Source organism: Callospermophilus lateralis, chromosome 6 (genome assembly GCF_048772815.1).
Source record: "Callospermophilus lateralis isolate mCalLat2 chromosome 6, mCalLat2.hap1, whole genome shotgun sequence".
NCBI classification, from domain to species: domain Eukaryota; kingdom Metazoa; phylum Chordata; class Mammalia; order Rodentia; family Sciuridae; genus Callospermophilus; species Callospermophilus lateralis.
This window is the reverse complement of record NC_135310.1, coordinates 30,360,412-30,380,517: the sequence shown is the minus strand read 5'-3', so window position 1 is coordinate 30,380,517 and position 20,106 is coordinate 30,360,412. Positions and strand designations below refer to the sequence as shown.

At 36.0% G+C, this 20,106-nt stretch overlaps 1 protein-coding gene across 3 annotated transcripts in view; it reads right to left on the bottom strand.

Moving 5' to 3' along the window:
* The window catches only part of Map3k5 (mitogen-activated protein kinase kinase kinase 5), a 201,750-nt gene that overhangs the window by 82,816 nt on the left and 98,828 nt on the right, over positions 1-20,106 (bottom strand). For all 3 annotated transcript variants that reach the window (XM_076858216.2, XM_076858214.2, XM_076858215.2), the window contains 3 exons: positions 14,427-14,539; positions 6,106-6,265; positions 3,604-3,757 (listed from right to left, as the gene is read on the bottom strand). In XM_076858216.2, the coding sequence (XP_076714331.1) occupies positions 3,604-3,757; positions 6,106-6,265; positions 14,427-14,539 (427 nt within the window). The remainder of the gene's footprint in view (positions 1-3,603; positions 3,758-6,105; positions 6,266-14,426; positions 14,540-20,106) is intronic.

Genomic DNA, 20,106 nt, shown 5'->3' with positions numbered 1-20,106 from the left:
ACTTCACGTGCATCTCTGCAGCTGGAAAGAAGAGGGCACGGCTTATAAACTACAGAGAAAAGCATTAAGTAGGGTTATATGTCAGAATTCCTGCAGTCTCACAAAGACCACTCCCCTCCTCTTCCTCTCTCCTGACATTAGGTTCAGGGCCTCCAAACTTTTCAATGTGAGAAGGAAAGAAAAAGATGGCTAAGAAAAAGGATTAGATGAAACGGAATCCAAATAATAACAAAGGGAGGGCCATTCAAATCAAATAAACTGTCATTTTCTTATGCACAGGGTCTCAGTTAACTTCCTGGAGGAATGAGAACGGATTATGATAATGAGATAAATAAGAAATAGACACAGTAAATGTTTTCTCATATAGGACAACCTAGGTTTTAATCAGATCCATTTCAAAAGAAGAATAAAGTTATCCTCCCATTCAAGTCTCAAGACTATGCAGCCTTGAGAGGTGTGAACCACAGAGCAGGATGCTACTCACAAAACACACGGTCAATACAGAAACATGGTAGAGGCTCCTTTCTCTATGCAGTGAGCACAGATGGCAAATTCCAGATGTAGTCACAAATGACTACCCAAATATTGGTCCTATTTTTCTACTATATTATCAACTATATTGAGTTAAAAAAAAACCCTCCATGCTTTCATTATTTTTTTAAAAATACCTTTGCAGTGATTAATCCTCCTGCAATTTCTATTGACTCAGGAACTTCTGGGGAGACTTACATTTTCTAGAATTCACAAAACATGAACTATAAGAAAACTCAGCAACTTGTTTGGAAATATTCCTGTTATGATGCATATGAGGTCGCCTCATCTAATGTATGAAGCAAATTTGATCTCTTTTTAAGTTCCTTTGCTTTATAGTTATGATGTCACTTTTAAAAAGATACTACATTATTCCATATTTTTAAAAAACGCTTAAAATATGACCTACATAGAGAACATTACAAATGGTTAAAAACAAAGTCATATGAAAATATTATGCCCTGAAAGAATTCTTCATGTCACAAATGTTTTACTTTGATGATGTGCCTTTGATTTAATTTGGGATGCTTTTAGAAGGATACTTGGTGTTTGGTGTCTGTAATAATCTTTGAAGACCTCAGAAATAAATTCTACTTAATTTATAAAAAACGAAAAAAAGAAAGCTCAACTTCACAAGAGCTAGAAGACAGTTTTGCACTCTGTATAACAACCAATTATAGGAAAGCAATTTTGAAAACATAAGTTATGATCTCAAATGTCATGGAAATTAGTAGAAAACACTGCATTTTAGAGTCTTTTCACTAAAATATAGCCCCCAAATAAACCACTAAGTTCCAAGAAGGAAATGGATTGCTGGAAAAAACCAAATGATATTTCATAAGTGAATACAAGATAAAATGACAAATACCTTTGTACCGCCCACCCACAGGTAACAAAATGTTAATGTACTGCCATATTTGCTTCAAAACTTTTCTTAAAGAAATAAAATTCTACAGAAAAAGTTGAAGTCCCCATTGTCCTTTATATGATGCTATTATCCCCCTCACACAAAATTTCCAAAAGCACTTAATTCTTTCTGCCCACCAGCCATCTCTAAAAATGCTCATGCCCCACACCTTTCCAATTTTTAATTATATGAGTTCAATAGGCAAAAAATTATCTCATTTTTACTTTCTTGGCTATCCTCTATGGTAAATTATTATTTTCATATAATTTGCCCATTTTTCTTCTTTCCTTCTTACCATTTGCAGTTGTTGTTTTACTTAGGCAAACTATTTTACAGAATTTGTATTAAATATTTTCTCCCTATTGAATAGTTTTCTATTTGATTTGTTCATGAGTTTTTTTGCTGAACAAAATTTTCCTTTTTTTAACTTTTAATTTTTTGGCATTGTTGGGGATTGAACCTAGAACCTCATTCAGGTTAGGCAAATGCTCTACCACAGAGCTACATCCCCAGCCCCTCTAATTTGGGGGCGGGGGGAAGGGGGTGCCAAGAATTGAACTAGGGGGTACTCAACCACTGAGCCAAATCCCCAGCCCTATTTTTTATTTTATTTAGAGACAAGGTCTCAGAGTTGCTTAGTGCCTCACTGTTGCTGAGGCTGGTTTTGAACCTGCAATCCTCCTGTCTCAGTTTCCCAAGCCGCTGGGATTCGAGGCATGGGTGCCATTTTTTAATAAAATTGAATTGGTGCATATTTTCCTTTGGGACTTAACTGGTCTTTTCTTACCTAATATATTCATACTTATAATTTCCTAACTTCTCACTTAATATTTTCTGTGTTTTACTGTTTTTTTACATTCACTTATTTACATTACAACAGACTAATTCACAGTGAACTAATTTAAGTTAGTTGGCAATAGCTAATATGAATGGGTTCCTTTCATGGCCAGTTTTCTAGCTGATCAAGTCCACAGTCAATTAAAGGCTGAGTTGTGTGTGCTGTCTTCTTTCACCACCATTTTTATTGCCACTCAAAGCACCAGTGAAAGGCAAGCTGCCAGCTCACCCTAAGATAAGGATTTTCCTCGGTTGCACATTATCTAGACTAGAAAATGAGCTGAAGTGTTTTAGTTTAAAAGCCTTTTCAATGAAGGAGCCTGCTGAGCTCAAGGCTTTCTGTGGAAGACAGAGTAAAGAATGTTAATACCAGCAATGGATTTAATTAAATGAAGCAGATGATCCTATCAACAAAACCAAGGTTTTTACAGGAAGAATTGAGAACTGTCACCACCTGTGAGTATGAAAGATTGAGATTAGAGAGCTCAAACCTGAAAGATTTATGCCATCACTTTGTCATGGGAAGAAATTGATACACATAGTGAGTTGCCATAATTCCCAAAATGCATGCCAAATCCAAATTGCTCTGGATGGTATTCTGCAAGCTATCAGGATAGATAGGAATGGCACCAGCTGAAAAGATGACAAATACGTCTAAAAATGTTATGTGTGTGTTTGTGTGCATATGTGCATAAAACATATATTTATACATACATATATAAATGTACAACACACATTTATATATAAAGTCAGCTAGAGACCAGCCAAAATGAGTTGTAGATCCAAAAGAAGTCATCACTTCCCATGGTCAAAGCATTATAAACAGTGACTGGGGATCCCACCTGGGGTTTCTCTGACTCATTTGTAATTCTGACCCAGTTGGGTAAAAAAAAAGTGGTAGAGATGATAATCTAAACAAGACAGTTGAGCCTGATCATTTCCACCATACTAATGGTGATAAAGCTGAAGACAATGTCAACAAAACTGGACTATTTAATAACAGCATCCACCCACTGGGCTGGAGCTGCCTTGCCTTGCTGAGCTAAGAGGCCATCTTTTCACTGTTTTGCAAGCACACTTTACTACTTAACATAAGGGACCAACCAAATTCTATGGTAAACATACAAATGTATCTCATTTCTCTAATTTGGAGAAGTTATTTTAAAAAGTAAGGTAAAGCAAACCAGATTGCAGAAAATATATATGTGAGCAAGGTGACAGCAGTCTTAGGGCATGAAAATCAGTATGCCATTACTATTATAATCAGAATGCAAGATGATCAAGAAACAACACAGAATAAAACTTGGATTTAAATAAAGGGTACTCACTGGAAACCTAACTACAGTAACATCTGTTTTTGTGGCTTCAACCAGGAAATCCATCCAGAAGTCTACAAGTTCCTGCTTGGCTACAGGCTGTTCCATGGTCAGCTTCACAAAATGTTTATATATCAAAATGGTCTCTACAATAGACTTGAGGTACCTGAGAGTTAAAATATATAAAGCATATCACTTGCAAATTTAGAATCACCTGTTTCCACGTATCCTGGTTTTACTCTGTAACCACAACATATTTGACATTAATAATTATGCATTCAGATTCACCTAATATTACTCTTTGTTACATATCATGTACTTTCACATATTGTCTCATTTAAATCTCAAAAAATTCAATAACATGGGCTTTTATCTGCATTTCAGAGATGAGGAAACTGAGGCTTAGAAGGCTTAAATAAATTGAACTGGGGGCATACATTTACTTAAAACACAAATTTTTAAATACGTATATTCTATTCAAGGACAAGGTGAATGCACTTATTTTAAATATGCTTCTTTGAGGAACATTTCCAAAACAGGCTACTCATAACAGATTATTGTGCTTCAAAGCAATTGAGCTTCTATATTGTACAAATATTCTCATCTAAGATAGATATTGCCTCAAAAGAAAAGGTTAGGAAAAATAAGGAACAAGATAATTATACGAGATAATGACTATTGTAGGCACTTTGAGGATGACAAACATAGGAGATAACATTCCATAAAAATTAAGTTAATGGAAACCTGAGGCACTGTTTTGTTGCTGTTATTACTATTACATAAAATGGTATCTGTTTTCCTGTTATCAGAAATCAGGGCTCCTAAAGCTACAGCTGTTTGTACCTGTGCTTCAGTCTCCTTCTCTGCCACCTGGAGAGTCACAGAAAAGAAACAGCAAATTTGGCTGAATGTAATACATGCATTCACTGGTTTGTGTATTTCATATCATTTGTTAAATGCTTATTGTGGACATGATACTGGTTCAGGTTGCATTCTATTCAGTGAAGGCAAATGTAAAAAAGTATCGTAATGCCATGAATAAATACTAGTGGAGACATAACTGGACAGCCATCCAGCTAAAGGGAACCACACAAGCAATATCAGCAGAAGCTTAACTAAAGAACGACAGGAACAAGAAAGCAAGGCCTTGGGTGTGAGGCAGGGTTCAGGTCAGCGTCTGCTTTATGAGCAGATGCGATTGATGAGTGTCCCAGGGTAGATAAGAGGGCTGCAAGAGGCACCTAAGACACACAAACACTTAAAACTGCACTTTGGCATGTTTGCTATGAAGAGAACAGTGAGAACCTGGGGCGTGACAAGAGCTGAGGTTCAGACGGCTAAGGGAAAACCCTGTTTGCCTAGCCAAGAGATGGACTTATCCCTCAGGCTGTGAGGAACCACTGAAGGATTTACAGGGAGCGGAAGGGTCAGACTTGCATTTTAGAGAGATGGGTGTGGGAGTGATGTGGGGGAAGACAGGCCAAAGGAGGAGACCTGGAGGTGAGGAAGTCCTGCAGGGAGCCATGAGGGCCTCGAGACAGGGTGGTCATCTTTTCAAATGGCTCCTCTGATGTGCTCAGTCAATGCCTGAGCTCTGGTCAGCTCTAGAAAGAGCCTCTCTCTACATTGTTGTTAATCTTTTTTTTTTATATTTATTTTTTTTAGTTTAAGGTAGACACAATATCTTTATTTTATTTTCATGTGGTGCTGAGGATCGAACCCAGGGCCTCATGCATGCTAGGCGAGTGCACGACCACTTGAGCCACATCCCCAGCCCTGTTGTTAATCTTTTAAAGTCTTATTATATATGATGCATAATAAAATTAGAATTCTTTTTTCAAAATGGTCCTAAATGCAGGAGAAATTTTTTTTTTCATCATCTCAATGCCATATAGAACGTGAAAATCATCCTTTAATTTGAAAATCCAAAGATAATTGCCACGGTCACTTTATGTACATCCATATATGCACAAATTAATGATAAGACTTGGTTTAATTCCAAGAACAAAAGTTTGAAATTAGAAAAACACACATATGTAGGAAACACTCAAATGTGCCCATCAAAGTCTAAGTAAAAAAAAAAAAAAAAAAAAAAAAAAAAAAACCAAGAGTGAGAATTCCAAAATAGATCAGATCCTAAAACAAAGGCATGTGTGTTTGGAATAGAGGCCAAAGAGACTGAGATAGGCATGTGGTCTCCCGGGCCCTGAATATGTACCAGATTTACAGGCATAAAATGTGTGGCCTCTGCATGGTTCATGTAGGTGACACTGGCTGACCTGGCCAGTGTATTGGTCCATGTATAGGAAAGGTCAAGTGACTTGACATCGTCCATCCAAAGTCATCAGAACTTACGTTCAACATACTTTCTCTATGAACATCAACTTTCCCCCTAAATTCTGTATTTTATTCTAAAAATAATAAAGTAATCTAATTGTCACTTTAATATATTGAGAACAATATAAAACTGCTTGTTAAAAATACTTGTACAAATACATAAGCATTTATTATTACCATGCTGGTGTCTTCAGTTTGAAAAGCTTTTCAGATGCTTGAATGACCCTCAGGTGGTCATTCGCCAGGACACTGGCTCCCAGAAAGAATCCAACTTCCCAGTAGCTCTGGAGTTTTTCCAAGTTCCCCTTTTTGCCAAGAAGGCTACTCAGCTTCACCCCTAGGAGATTAGCAGGAAACAGAATGTTACAAACATACCACAGATGGGCACAGCGAACTCTCATTACAAAGCAAAATTAAGCTTTCATCCTCTTGTAAGACACAAGTAGTTCTAAATTTCTGATTATTAAGGTGGTTTAAGAAAATGTCTGACTAATCAGAAAAGTTACTTGGAAGAACGTGAAAATTATCCTTTAATTTGAAAATCCAAAGATAATTGCCACGGTCACTTTATGTACATCCATGTATGCATAAATTAAAAGGTAATAATACTAAAGACATTGCTGGATAACATCCTTCCTTCTCTTATTACACCATGGATTCTTAAGTAATTTGAAAGAGAAGTTTCCTTAGGTTTTATATACTGAAACTCTCTCATTTGAAGAGTAAATGTATAGTTTATATATCTTACAAGAACAAATACTGCCACAATAGTTAATGATTTATATATAAAAACACTAATTATACTCTTATAAAGTTATAGACTGACAGATAACTGTCTTGTTACTATAACTTTCTATTATGGCTTGAAATCAGGTAATGTGAGTCCTCCAACTTTGTTCTTTATATAAAGAAATCGCTTCTTGAGAAATATGCACATGCATTTTATAAGCATTTGTTGCTGAAAAAGAATATGTCCTTATAGACTTGTTCAATGCCACTAGTATACAATACATCAAAGATAAAAATTATTGCCTAAGATTTGGGACTAGGGGAAAAAAGTAGGGCATGTCAATTCAATCTCCATACAGGGTCACAGATCACTCATGTACAGTCGAGGCAAAGTGCTACTTCCCAGACTTAAAGAACTTGTTAATTTGTAGATTTCTGTCCAGTACAGATGCAAATAATTTCTGGCTAGTGAAATAGATACTCCCTAAGATTTATGGCCTGTTGGACATAAACCAGCTTTAAAAAAAAAATTAAAACTCAGAAATCTTATCCTAACATTTCTTTGTTAATTTGTTTTTTAATACATCAGCTTCTTTTTGGCCAATTTTTTAATTGGTGCATTACAGTTTTACATAATAGTGAAATCTGTTGTTATATACTCATACATCTATACAATACATAATATAACAGAATAATTTGGCCAATTCCCCAGTACTTTCCCCACTTTCCCCCGCCCCTCCCACCTCTGATCCCTTTCCTATACTGATCTCACTTTGATTTTCATGAGCTCAACCCATACCTTTTTTTTCTTTCTCTTTTCTTTTCTTTCTTTTTTTTTTTTTTTTTTTTTTTTTTGCGGTGCTGGGGATTTGAACTCAGGGCCTTGTGCATGTGAGGTAAGTACTCTACCAACTGAGCTATATCCCAGCCCCCTCCACACCTTTCTTTTACTTTTTCCTCTTTAGCTTCTACATATGAGAGAAACATATGACCCTTGACCTTCTGAGTTTGGCTTATTTTTATTAACATAATGGTCTCTAGTTTCACCCATTTTCTGGCAAATGACATTTCACTTTTCTTTACGGCTGAATAAAACTCTCTTGTGTATATATAGCACATCATCTTTATCCATTCATCCATTGATGGACACCTAGGATGGTCCCAAACAATAGTTTGGCTACTGTTATTTGTGCTGCTATAAACATGGGTATACATGTATTGCTGTAGTAAAAGGACTTTGATTCTTCAGGGTAAATGCCAAGGAATGGTATAGCTGGGACATATGGTGATTCCATGCCTAGTCTTTTCAGGAACCTCTATACTGATTTCCATTAGGAGATACTAATTTACAATCCCACCAACAGTGTAAAAGTGTTCCTTTTTCTCCAAATCCTATCCAACATTTATTATTATTTGTATTCTTGATGACTGCCATTCTGATTGGTGCGAAATGAAATCTCAGTGTAGTTTTGATTTACATTTCCCTAATTGCTAACGATGTTGAACTTTTGTTTTTCATATATTTGTTGGTTATTTGTGAATACCTCAATTTCTTAAAAGCTCTTTGAACTGGATATCTACTCTTATTGGTTTCCACATAAACTGGGTGTTATGGTGTAGATATGAGGCTCATGTTCAGAGGTGAGACGAGTAGATTAGGAGAGCTGTAACATAAACAGTGGATGAATCCCTTGGATGGGTTAACTGGATGCTAACTGTAGACAGGCAGGGTGTGGCTGGAGGAAGTAGGTAACCATGGGTATAACTTTGGGGTTTCTATATTTTGTCCCTAGACAGTGGAGCTTCCTGACCCTGCCATGACGGGAGCATCTCTCCTCCACTGGGTCTAGACCTACAGAATCGGCTGACGATGGGTTAAACTTCTGAAATCGTGAGCCAGAATGTCTTTTCTTGCTCATCAGGTCTTTTGGTCACAATGACACAAAGCTGACTAAAACACTGGGCTAAATAAAATCTTTCACATGTGTCTATTTTATATTTTCTGAGAGTCATAATTTTACCTCCTAGAAAAACATACTTAAGACAAAATAACTGTTATGGTTTGGGTCTGTAATACCCCCCGTCTCATGTGGAAAGCGTGGTCCCCAATGCAGCAAGGTTCAAAGGTGGGGTTTCTGAGAAGTGATGGACCATGAGGGGTCTGCCCTCATCAGGGGATTAATCACTGATGGCTGGGAGAGGGACCTGGTTGGAGGAAGAGGGTCACCGTGGCATGCCATGGAAGAGTGGATCTTCTCCCGACCCCTCCCTTTCTCTTTCTCTGTCTCTCTTTGGCTGCTCCCTAGATACCATGAGCTGAGCACCTTTCCTCTGCCATGCTCTTCCACCGTATTTCTGCCTTGGAGGCAGGTGACCATGGATTGAATCCTTTGAAACCAGGAGCCAAACAAAATCTTTCATCCTCTAAGTTGTTCTTCTCAGGTATTTTGATCACAGCAACAAAAAGTTCACTAGCACAATAATCTTTAATTTTTTTTCAAGTCGAAGATGTTAATTCTTCCCGTCTACAACATAAGGAGCCAGAGCATATCTCCCTTTTGCAACAAGGAAAACTAAGCCCAGAGAGGTTTTGCAACTTATCTAAGGTCACACAACTCATAAAAAGAAGGATTAGAATCTTTTCATTTTAACTTTCCATTACAAAGAAGTTTAAACATACATTAAAGTAGAAAATATGCTACAATGAAGAACTGGGAGTGTATATCAGTGGTAGAGCACTTGCTTAGCATGCTCAAGGCCTTGGGTTCACCATCTAGCACATCAAAAAGAGAACAAAATATATATACAGATTATAATGAATATTTTTAATTGTTCACATTTGCTATTGTTTTACCTCCCTGAATATTTTTGCTGAACACTACAAATTAAATCGAAGACATCTTGACATTTCATTTATAAACATTACAAGATACCTAACAATTGCTCCTATCTTATTCCATTACTGCCTCTAATAAAAATAATAATTCCCTAATAGTATCTTTTACTTAATCCTGACAAGTTCCCTAATTGCTCCCCAAATGCCTCCTGCAGTTTTTTTTTTTTTTCCCTAAACCACAATCCAATAAAAGATCATTTAACTGTATTTGGGTTTTAGTGTCTCTAACTATCTTTTTAGATAATTAATCAGTCCATTTTTTTCATGACACTGACTTTTTGAAAATAGCAGGGATACTGTCCGGTCGATTACTCTCATATTCTAGATCTGTCTGGTAGCACTTCATGGTGTGTGTAACTTCTTTGGATCTTGCAATTTCTACTAAGTGGATTTTAGATCTTAAGATTCCCGTTAAACTTTTTTTTTTTTTTTAGCCATTAAAGATTTTTGTTGAGAATATTTCACAACCCCACTGACTCAGGAGGCTGAGGTGGGAGGATTGCAAGTTCAAAGCCAGCCTCAGCAATTTAGTAAGGCCCTAAGCAACTTAAGAAGACCCTTTTCTAAATAAAAATTTTTAAAAAGGGCTGGGGATGTGGCTCAGTGGTTAAGTGTCCATAAGGTTCAATCCCTGGTACCAAAAGAGAGGGAGAAGGGGACAGGGAGAGGGAATATTTCACAAGAGATTTTGTGTAGCTTATCATATCAGCAGGCACATGTCTGGCTGCCCCACAAGTAATAATAATCATTTCAAATAGTGCTATGGGTTTGGGTCACTATCAAACTTGATCCCTCCATTGTACGGACACATTTGTTCCTTTGTGACTAATAAGCAATCTCTGAGTTATCTTTGGTATCAGTAAATATTTCTTTTTAAATAAACACTCTCACTTAAGGGTTCTAGTTCTAATTGACCATCCTTGCCAGAATCAATTATTGTAACATCACTTTCTTTATCAACTTTAGCCCTCTTTCAAATTCTTTTGTTTATTTGAAGAATGCATTCTCCTGAGAATACATTTGTTGGCATGCTTTAAGAAGAGATGTGTGGCATTGAGTGCATAAACTATAGTATTCCTAAAAAAGAAGGGAAAGTAGTTAATTCTTCCCTTACAATTGCCAGTTTTCTGAGAAGGTGGCTCCCCTCCACTTTGTGGTTGGTGACAGTTTTTGGTTTTGTTTTGATTATTTTTTTTCTGGGTTATCTTACAGACTCATTTTATATTTGGTAATATAAATTTTATATTCAAAATAATTTTTTAATGCTCATGAAAATGAGATTCAAATGATGGTTTGTCTCAATTCCAAACCATGTTCTTTTACCACATCATATTGCTGCTGGGGACCCAAACCTATAATTCTGACCCTCTCCCATAAAATGTCTCATAGTTGAAAAATTCCACAGAAGACGAGGGAGAATCATCTTTTATTTAGTTAAAAGTTTAAATATTAATTTTAAGGCTTATAAGCCCAAAAAGAAAAAAAAAAAGATGCAAGATGTGGTTCTGCACTTTCAAATCCTAGTTTTCAATAGTCTAAACATCCATGACTCTTCCAAAACTGGAAAAGTAAAATAGACCCAGAGGCAGTTAGTCACAACCTTAAGCAAACACAACTAGAATGAAGAGTCTGCTATGGTCTGGACACAGTTTGAGGGCGTCTTCCAAAGGTGCATGAGCTGGCAGCTTAGTCTGCAGTGCAGGCATGCTGGGAGGTGGTGGAAACTTGAAGAGGTGGAGCCTAGGGGGAGGGATCCCTGTAGGTCATGGGAGATGCCATCCTCACTGTCCTCAGAAAAGATCAAGGTAGTCCTCGTAGGATGTTCATTAGATCTCATGAGAATGAGTTGCTAAATAAGAATAAGCCTGATCCTGGAATCACACTCTGGTTTCCTGTCTCTCTTGCTTTCCTGTGATCCCTCCCTCTTACAGGTACTCCTACCTTAATGACATCCACCATGATGTATTATAACCAAGGGGTCTTACAACAAAAATGAAATCATTGGCACCACCCAATCTTGGACTTTCAGCCTCCAAAACTGTGAGCTAAACAGACATCATTTCTTTACAAAATACCCAGCCTCAAGTATTTTGTTATAGTAACAGAAAATGAACCAGTAGAGGTATAAACTTAAGTTATATGTTCAGAAAGCTTCAGATTCAGTGCTCATCTTATGACATTTTAATTTTTAATAGTTTTCCCTTTGTAAATACAACAAAATTTCAAAAAGCTGTTGAAGAAGGGATTTCATAAAGGAAAATCTGATTAATTTTTCAGTAATTTGAACTAATTGGTTTGCTGGTATTGGGGATTGAACCCAGGGGGCTGTATCACTGAGCTATAATCCCTAGGTCTTTCTTATTTTTTATTTTGAGGCAGGGTCTATCTAAGTTGCTGAGGCTGGTCTTGAACTTGTGACCCTTCTGCCTCACACTCCTGAGCTGCTAGGATTACAAGTGTGTACCACCCCACCCAGCTAATTCAGACGAATTTGTGACCAACAGAAAGAATGGAAGAAGACCATAAATTACTGAAAAATTTGATTAGAGTTTTTAATGAAAAAATGCAACCATATATCTTTAAAATACACTAAATATGTCATTAGTTTTATTTTCATTATGTTATTAATATCATTATAATATTGTCCCACTAACTTATTTAACCAACCACCTTGAAAATCCATTTAATCTTAATATATAAAAATCAAACTATTTTAATTCGCATTAATTTACAATTGAAAAGAACTATGTTAATGAACTACTTTTTTCATTATTGAATGGCATACCCCATTTAGGTGTATAGCACAGTATTGTAGAAGGCTAAAACATAGTTTTTATTAAGCTAAGTTCTTACAGTAGCTAAAAATTCATCATAAAGTCATATCTTAAATCTGTGCATGCTGTAAAATTTCAAAAATTTTAAATCCAACTTCATATATTTTCAAATACTTATTCAACATGTGCTATGAGTTTTAAAAAGTTATGTTTACTTTGCAATGTTATGTTACAATTCCTCAAACCTTGGATTGCTGACTGTCTTAATTTTTACTCCACTTCAAAATGAGACTTAGAATGTATATTTTTCAAGCAAGTATTAACTGCTTTACCTACAAATGTAAAACCAATGTCAAATCCTATGAGAATTTACTCTTTGACCAAACTTCACTTTGAGTTCTAAGAACAGAGCAATAAAAATTATTAACATAAAAGGGTTTTTGGCTAGAGATCTAAAATAAATCTTAAATATAATATTTTACTCTAATTTCTGAAAAGCACAAGTTGTAAATATTTTCTCTGATTTCATTTACCAATGAAAAAATATTTAAAATAGAGCTTTCTGCCTTTAATACCACTGCAGTCTAGTAGTGATAAGTTATTTTTTCATTCTTTTAGACTGAGACTTAAAAAAGTTATTACTTGGGCTGGGATTATGGCTCAGCCGTAGGGCGCTCACCTAGCACAGGCGCGACCTGGGTTGGATTCTCAGTACCACATAAAGATAAAGGCATTGTGTTGTGTATATTTACAAAAAAAAAAAAAAAAAGATTCTCTCTCTCTCTCTCTCTCTCGCTCTCGCTCTCTTTAAAAAAATTTATTACTACTATACTCAAACTCTCTTCCTGCAAAAATTTCCTAGAACATTACATAAGAATATCTTATAAATGCTTCCTAAATAATATTTAAAAGCCCAGGACTCATTTTTCTTTAAAAAAAAATTATAACATTCCCCAGTTTAAAACTTTAAAGGAAAATTTTCTTCTACAATGCATAGCTTTATTAAGATCAATTTTTTTCCCTTCTGAAAACTAAAGCCAAAGACTTCTATGTCTGTAATAATAACTCCTCCAAGAATTATTATGGAAAGAGGGCAGTCAGACACTCAAGAGAACAAAATCTGATTACCACAGATGGTATTCTAGCATCCAAAAATCTTTTAAAAAAGTCAAAGTCAAAACGAAGAAAAATCACTCAAAATTTATCTACAAAGACAACCTAATTTTTTGTTTTGTTTTTGTTTTTTGATACTAGAAATTAAACCCAGGGTGCCTAACCACTGAGCTACATCCCCAGTCTGGTGTGGGTTTTTTGTTTTGTTTTGTTTTGTTATGTTTTTTTTTTTTTTTTTTTTTTTTAAGATAGGGTCTCACTGAGTTGCCTGGGGCCTGGCTAAGATGCTGAGGCTGGCTTTGAACTTGTGATCTCCTGCCTCAGCCTCTGGAGCTGATGGAATTACAGGCATGTGCCACCACACCCAGCAAAACACCCTTTTTCAGATTCCAAAAACAGGTCAGCAGATGGGACACTGTCTACAGATAAGAGACAAAGGCACACTTTATCATGATGACAATTCAGAGATGGACTCTAAGACCAGTCATTGCCAAGACTGCCATCTACTTGACCTGTTCCAGGAACTTTGGAGGTTCCACTACCAACATCCAGGAAGCCACAGGGATGGGTGTGTTGGAAAAACAGAAAAATGATTTTCATTTTTATTTTAAAAAGCTCTGGGAAAACACAATCTTAAATAGGAAACTGATGTTCCACAAAACATTTACCTTATTTGGGAATTGGTGGCTGAATGCAGGGCCCCCAACTAATATCATCAATATTAGTTTAAACTAGAACAACAAATATTAAACAGGGGCTTTTAGAAACAAGTAAAATTAACTAAAACCTGAATTATATTCTAATATCAGATTCATCAGAATTCATATCATACTATGAAATTTGAAGCAAGGTGATATAATAAACCTTTCTCCCCCAGGAAGTCAGATGAGATAGCAAAAGAATTTATCTACTCATGTTTCTGTTTCCTTGTACCAAGTTTAGGCCTAGTTTCTTGATTTCCACGTAAAATATCAAGCTGTAATTACCAACTTTGCGAAGCTCAAAGGAAGATTCAAACTGGTGCCCAGCTGCTAGGAGAAGGACCGCGTAATTAATTCCTGACTGTAGTGTTGGCTCAGATTCAAATGCCTTTTTGAACCTAAAAGAAAAAAGAAAAAAAAAAGATCAAATGTACAAGTTTACTTTCTCAATCATGAAGCCCTGGGTGAGCAATGACTTCTGTTTGCATAACTCCAGTGCCTGGGCAAAAAATATTCCACTGGCCTTCACCCCAGAGTCCAGTGTGCTATTAGGATTTAATGCTTAAGTAACTGCATATCCTTGTCCCCATCCCAGTTTCATTCCCCACTTAATGTATCCTCAACCTAGTGACCCCAGGCTTTTAAAACAATCCTCTCAATTGTCTACTAGAAAATCAGAGATTGTGCCCCTGCATACTAATTTTGGCTCAAAGAGTATCAGAACCCATTTCTGAATATGCATGAAACAGAATATCAACCTTTGAAAACACTTCAGCATCTGAAAGGACTTCAGTGTTTGAATATGCACTGTATTTTCAAGGTAACACTTCCTAGGAGCTGTTCAAGGGCTTCCACACATAAATCATTAAATAGGCAATGATATTGAATATTATTTCAATTGGGTCCCAGGAGAAGAAAATGAAAATAAATATCCTAGTGACTACTAGAGTCCATTTGATACAAACGCATGAAAAATGAAATCTTTATTTAAAGAAAAATCATAGTGAGGAAAATACAAAGACTAAATTTCTAATAAGTGACCATTTGAAGACCCAAAAACAGATTATTTAAGAAAAATACATTATAATTCCAACAGAAAGGCTATCCCGACTCAAAGCATCCCTGTGTAAATGAGAGGCAGAAATAGCAAAAATGATGGAAGGCATAATAGTATGTATAATATTATTGGATTTTTTTATATACTTAACACTTCCCATATTTTAAAATAAGTTAAACATCAACAAAAAGATGAAATACATTTTTCTGAATATTGAGGACGCAGGGCCTCTTTTAAGGGTCTCAATTTTCATGCCATTGTCCCATTGAGCAACAAATATGCCTTTTATGGTAACTCTGAAATAACATGTGAATATTTATTATGTTAACAGAATTAAAAACTTGGGGCTTAATGGGTTAAGTTGAACAAACATCTCTAAATGGAAACCAAAGTCAAACAAATATTCATCTTAACTAGCTGGCTCTGCTAGTTTTGTACCTGTGGAATATGAAAAAAAAATTTCCAACTGCATCACTACAGGTGATGAAAAAGTATGTTTATCTTTTTAGAAGTATAACTGTTTCCATCTTAAAATGGAAAAAGTATGTGCCAGACTGCTGACATTCAAAGTCATATCAAGGAGAGATATGACTTAAAAATCTTTGATTTTTTTTAAGTCTTAACTTGGTCTCTGTTCAGAGGTTGAGTTCCAACAAAAATGAATTTAGGAGAAGACAGAAGTTATATTTTTTTGTCTACTTCATATGAAGATACACAATATTTTCAACAAATTTTTGCTTTCCCTGAAACCAAAGAATGTAAAATATTACTCTTAAAGATATAGAAAGGAAGATTCAAAAAGCAAACTATGCACATCAACAAATATTAACTGAGATGGAATCTCAGTGTAGTTTTGATCTGCATTTATACAGATATTGCTAGAGATTTCATCTGTTAAGTGCCTGGTTCCTTAGCCCATTTATTGATTAGGGTATTTGTTTTTTTGGTGTTAAGTTTTCTGAGTTCTTTGTATATCCTGGAGATTAATGCTCTGTCTAAGGTGCTGGTGGTAAAGATTTCCTCCCATTCTGTAGGGTCTCTGTTCATCATCTTGATTGTTTCCTTGCTATGAAGAACCTTTTCAATTTGATACCGTCCCATTTACTGACTCCTGATTTTACTTCTTGTGCTTTAGGAGTTTTATTGAAGAAGTTGGTTCCTAAGCTGACATGGTGGAGAGTTGGGCCTACATTTTCTTCTAGCAGGTGCAGAGTCTCTGGCCTAATGTCTAAGCCCTTGATCCATTTTAAGTTGAGTTTTGTGCAAGGGAAGAGATAGAGGTTCAATTTCATTCTTCTACATATGAATTTCCAGTTCTCCCAGCACCATTTGTTGAAGAGGCTATCTTTTCTCCAATGTATGTTTATGATGCCTTTGTCTAGGATGAGTTAACTGTATTTATGTGGGTGTGACTCTGTGTCTTATAATCTGTTGCACTGGTCTTCATGTCTGTTTTTGGGCCAATACCATGCCATTTTTATTACTCTTGCTCTGAATATAATTTAAGTTCTAGTATTGTGATGCCTCCTGCATCATTTTTCTTGCTACGTATTGCTTTGGCTATTCTGGGCCTCTTGTTTTTCCAAATGAATTTTGTGACTGACTGCTTTTTCTATTTCTATGAAGAAAGTTATTGAAATTTTAATAGGAATTGCATTAAATCTGTATAGCACTTAAAATGGTAATATGACCATTTTAACAATATTAATTCTTCCTATCCAAGAGCATGGGAGATCAAAACTACACTGAGATTCCATCTCACGCCAGTCAGAACAGAAATTACCAGGAATATAAGCAACAATAAATATTGGAGAGAATGTGGGGGAAAAGGTACACTTATACATTGCTGGTTGGACTGCAAATTGGTGTAACCATTTTGGAAAGCAGTATGGAAATTCCTGAGAAAACTTGGAATGGAACCAACATTTGACTCTGTTATCCCATTCCTTGATTTAAATCCAAAGGATTTAAAATCAGCATACTACAGTGATGCAGCCACTTCAATGTTTAAAGCAGCTCAATTCACAACATCCAATTTATTGAACCAATCTAAGTTCTCTTCAACAGATGAATGGATAAAGAAAATGTGGTATGTATACACAATGAAATATTGCTCAGCCATAAGGAAGAATGAAATTATGGCATTTGCTAGTAAATGGATGGAACTGGAGAATATCATGCTAAGTGAAATAAGCCAGTCCCAAAACAACAAAGACAGAATGTTCTCTGTGATATGCAGATGCTAACCCACAACAAGGGAGAGGAAGATATAAGTTCATTGGACTAGACAAAGAGGAATGAAGTGAAGGGAGGGGGGATTGGAACAGGAAAGACAGTAAAATAAATTGCACATATCTGTCCTATCCTCATACATGAATGTAAGATTAATGTAACTCCATGTCATGTACAATCACAATAATCAGACCCTAATTGGAAAAAGTTATACCTATTCTATGTATGTATGATATTTCAAAATATGCTCTACCATCATGTAAAAAATTAAAAATATATTTTAAAAAAACAAATATTAACTGAGTATTTCCTATGTGTTTAAACAAACCAAAAGGAATATTTGAGCTTATGTCTATTTTTCTGCTACAATAAACAATGTATATTTTCATTTAATTAAAAATGTGAATACCAATAACATTATTATTTTTCTAGGGCTTACATCACCTCATGACAGCAACCTGAATACTGACGAAAAAGCTTAACATTTCCTGCATTTTCCAGAGATTAAAATAGCATATAGGCTTATTACTGAAGAAGTAAAATCTCATCATATATCACTAATATGTCACAAAGGAAAAGTGGGAGTTCTTACAAACTGTGAAAGTAACAGTATTTCTTAACAGATATTTGCCAGTATCAAAACCTAGAATTTTAACTATGAACTTTGCAAATTATTTCTCTGACATCTCTTCCACTGTGGGATCAAAAGAGTCAATGGTTGAAATGTTTTGGGATGCTGGAGGTGATTTTTTTTCCCTTGCTTGATAAAGAAAATGTGGTCAATATGCACAATGGAGCCATAAAGAAGAACTCAGCCATAAGGGGCTGGAGTTGTGACTCAGCGGTAGAGTGCTTGCCCAGCACATATGGGGCCCTGGATTCGATCCTCAGCACCACATAAAAATAAAATAAATGTATTGTGTCATCTACAACTAAAAAATAAATTTTTTAAAAAAAGAAGAAGAAGAATGACTTCATGGCATTTGCTGGTAAATGGAGACCATCAGGCCAAACGAAATAAGCCAGACTCAACTAAAAGTCAAATTTTTTTTCTGGTTTGCAGAAATAAGTCCAAAATAAGGGTGGGGGCATGAGGGAGACAAAGAAGAATGTAGAAAGGGAAAAGATATGTGTTGGGGATGTTCCATCAAAATAGAAGAAAGATCAGTGGAGTAGATGAAGGGATCTGAGGGGTAGGAAGAAGAAACAGGATAAGGAAGAACAGCAGAATGAATGTGACCTTCCTTCCCTGTGCACATATATGAATATACCAGAATGAATCTCACTATCATGTATATTCACAAGACACTATTAAAAAAAAATAACTAAAAGTAAATGGCAGAAAGATCAGCAGAGTAGAAGGAAGGGAACAGTGAGAGGGAGGAGGTGAGGAAAACAGGAAGCACTGGGGATTGAATTAGAGCAAACTATACTCCATGCTTTTATAATTATGTCAGCATGAATCCTAATGCTACGTATAATTAAAAAGACCCAATGGAAGGAAAAAAAAAACCCTGAAGTTTAAAAAAAAACAATTATGTATATCTGTTGGCACAGAAATTATACATCTATTTGCCAACTTGTACCAAGAAAAAGCACTAACTACATAATCATAAATTTAATTACAGGGATATCTGTTACAAGACAAAAAAATAAGTCTAAATTTCCAATAAAAATATACAGGGTAATATGGAGTAGAGTATATTCTAAATGTTGGAAAACTAAGTAGACTTCTGTACTGTAGAAGAACAGTGAACGTGGAGAGGAAAACTTGTTGTTCCTGGTATGAGAAAGTATTGGCTTCTGCACGGAAGCCATCAGTCCTGCCAGAACAACTGGGTAGGGGGATACATACCAAAAACATATTTTTATAGACTTTGAAGATCTATGGGAACAACAACAACAAAATCATTGAAATAAAACTCCAGAGAGGGACGTGCCCTTCCAAGATGAGAGGCCTTGCTGCTGGCCATGCTGCATTAGCTGGTTCTGACTAAAGATTGGACTCAGCCCTGGCAGAGGCAGAGTAACTCTGCCTATCAGGAAAATGAGGGACTAGTGGGTTTCTCGACAAATGCAGGGGTTTTTAACTGGAGGAGCCTCTGCCCTGTGGTTCCGGTTCTCTCCAGGAGACACATGTTGAATAAGAGGCTGGTGGTGGAGTAAGGCTGGGATGGCAAGGTGAAATCTCCCCATGTCTAACAGTATTCAAGAGTAAAGTCCATTAGGTAAAGGAGGCTGGAAAATACCTATAAAAGTTCTCCCTTTTAGGGAATTTACCAAAATTTGGATCTAAGGGATATGTGAGAATAAAGAGCAAAACCCCAAAAGGCAGGCATGAAATCTCCCATGATATTTCAGAGATCAGGAGATAACAGACCCACTGAACTCTCAACCAAAAGCCAAAGAGGGTCACAACCAAGAAACAGGTACAAAACTGAGATAGACTGAGTCAACTAAAATTGAAACCCAGACTCAAACCAAACTGCGTGTGTTGAGGTAAACCACTTCTTAGCCTATCTGGTTATCAGAGGAAAGGACGGCCTCTGTGAGAGAAAATAAAATCATCTTCAGTCTCAATAATTCTGAAATACAAAATGTCTGGTACACAATAAAGAATTAGGAGATGTGCAAAGAGCCGGGGAGATGTGACCCATGAACAAGAGCAACACAGGT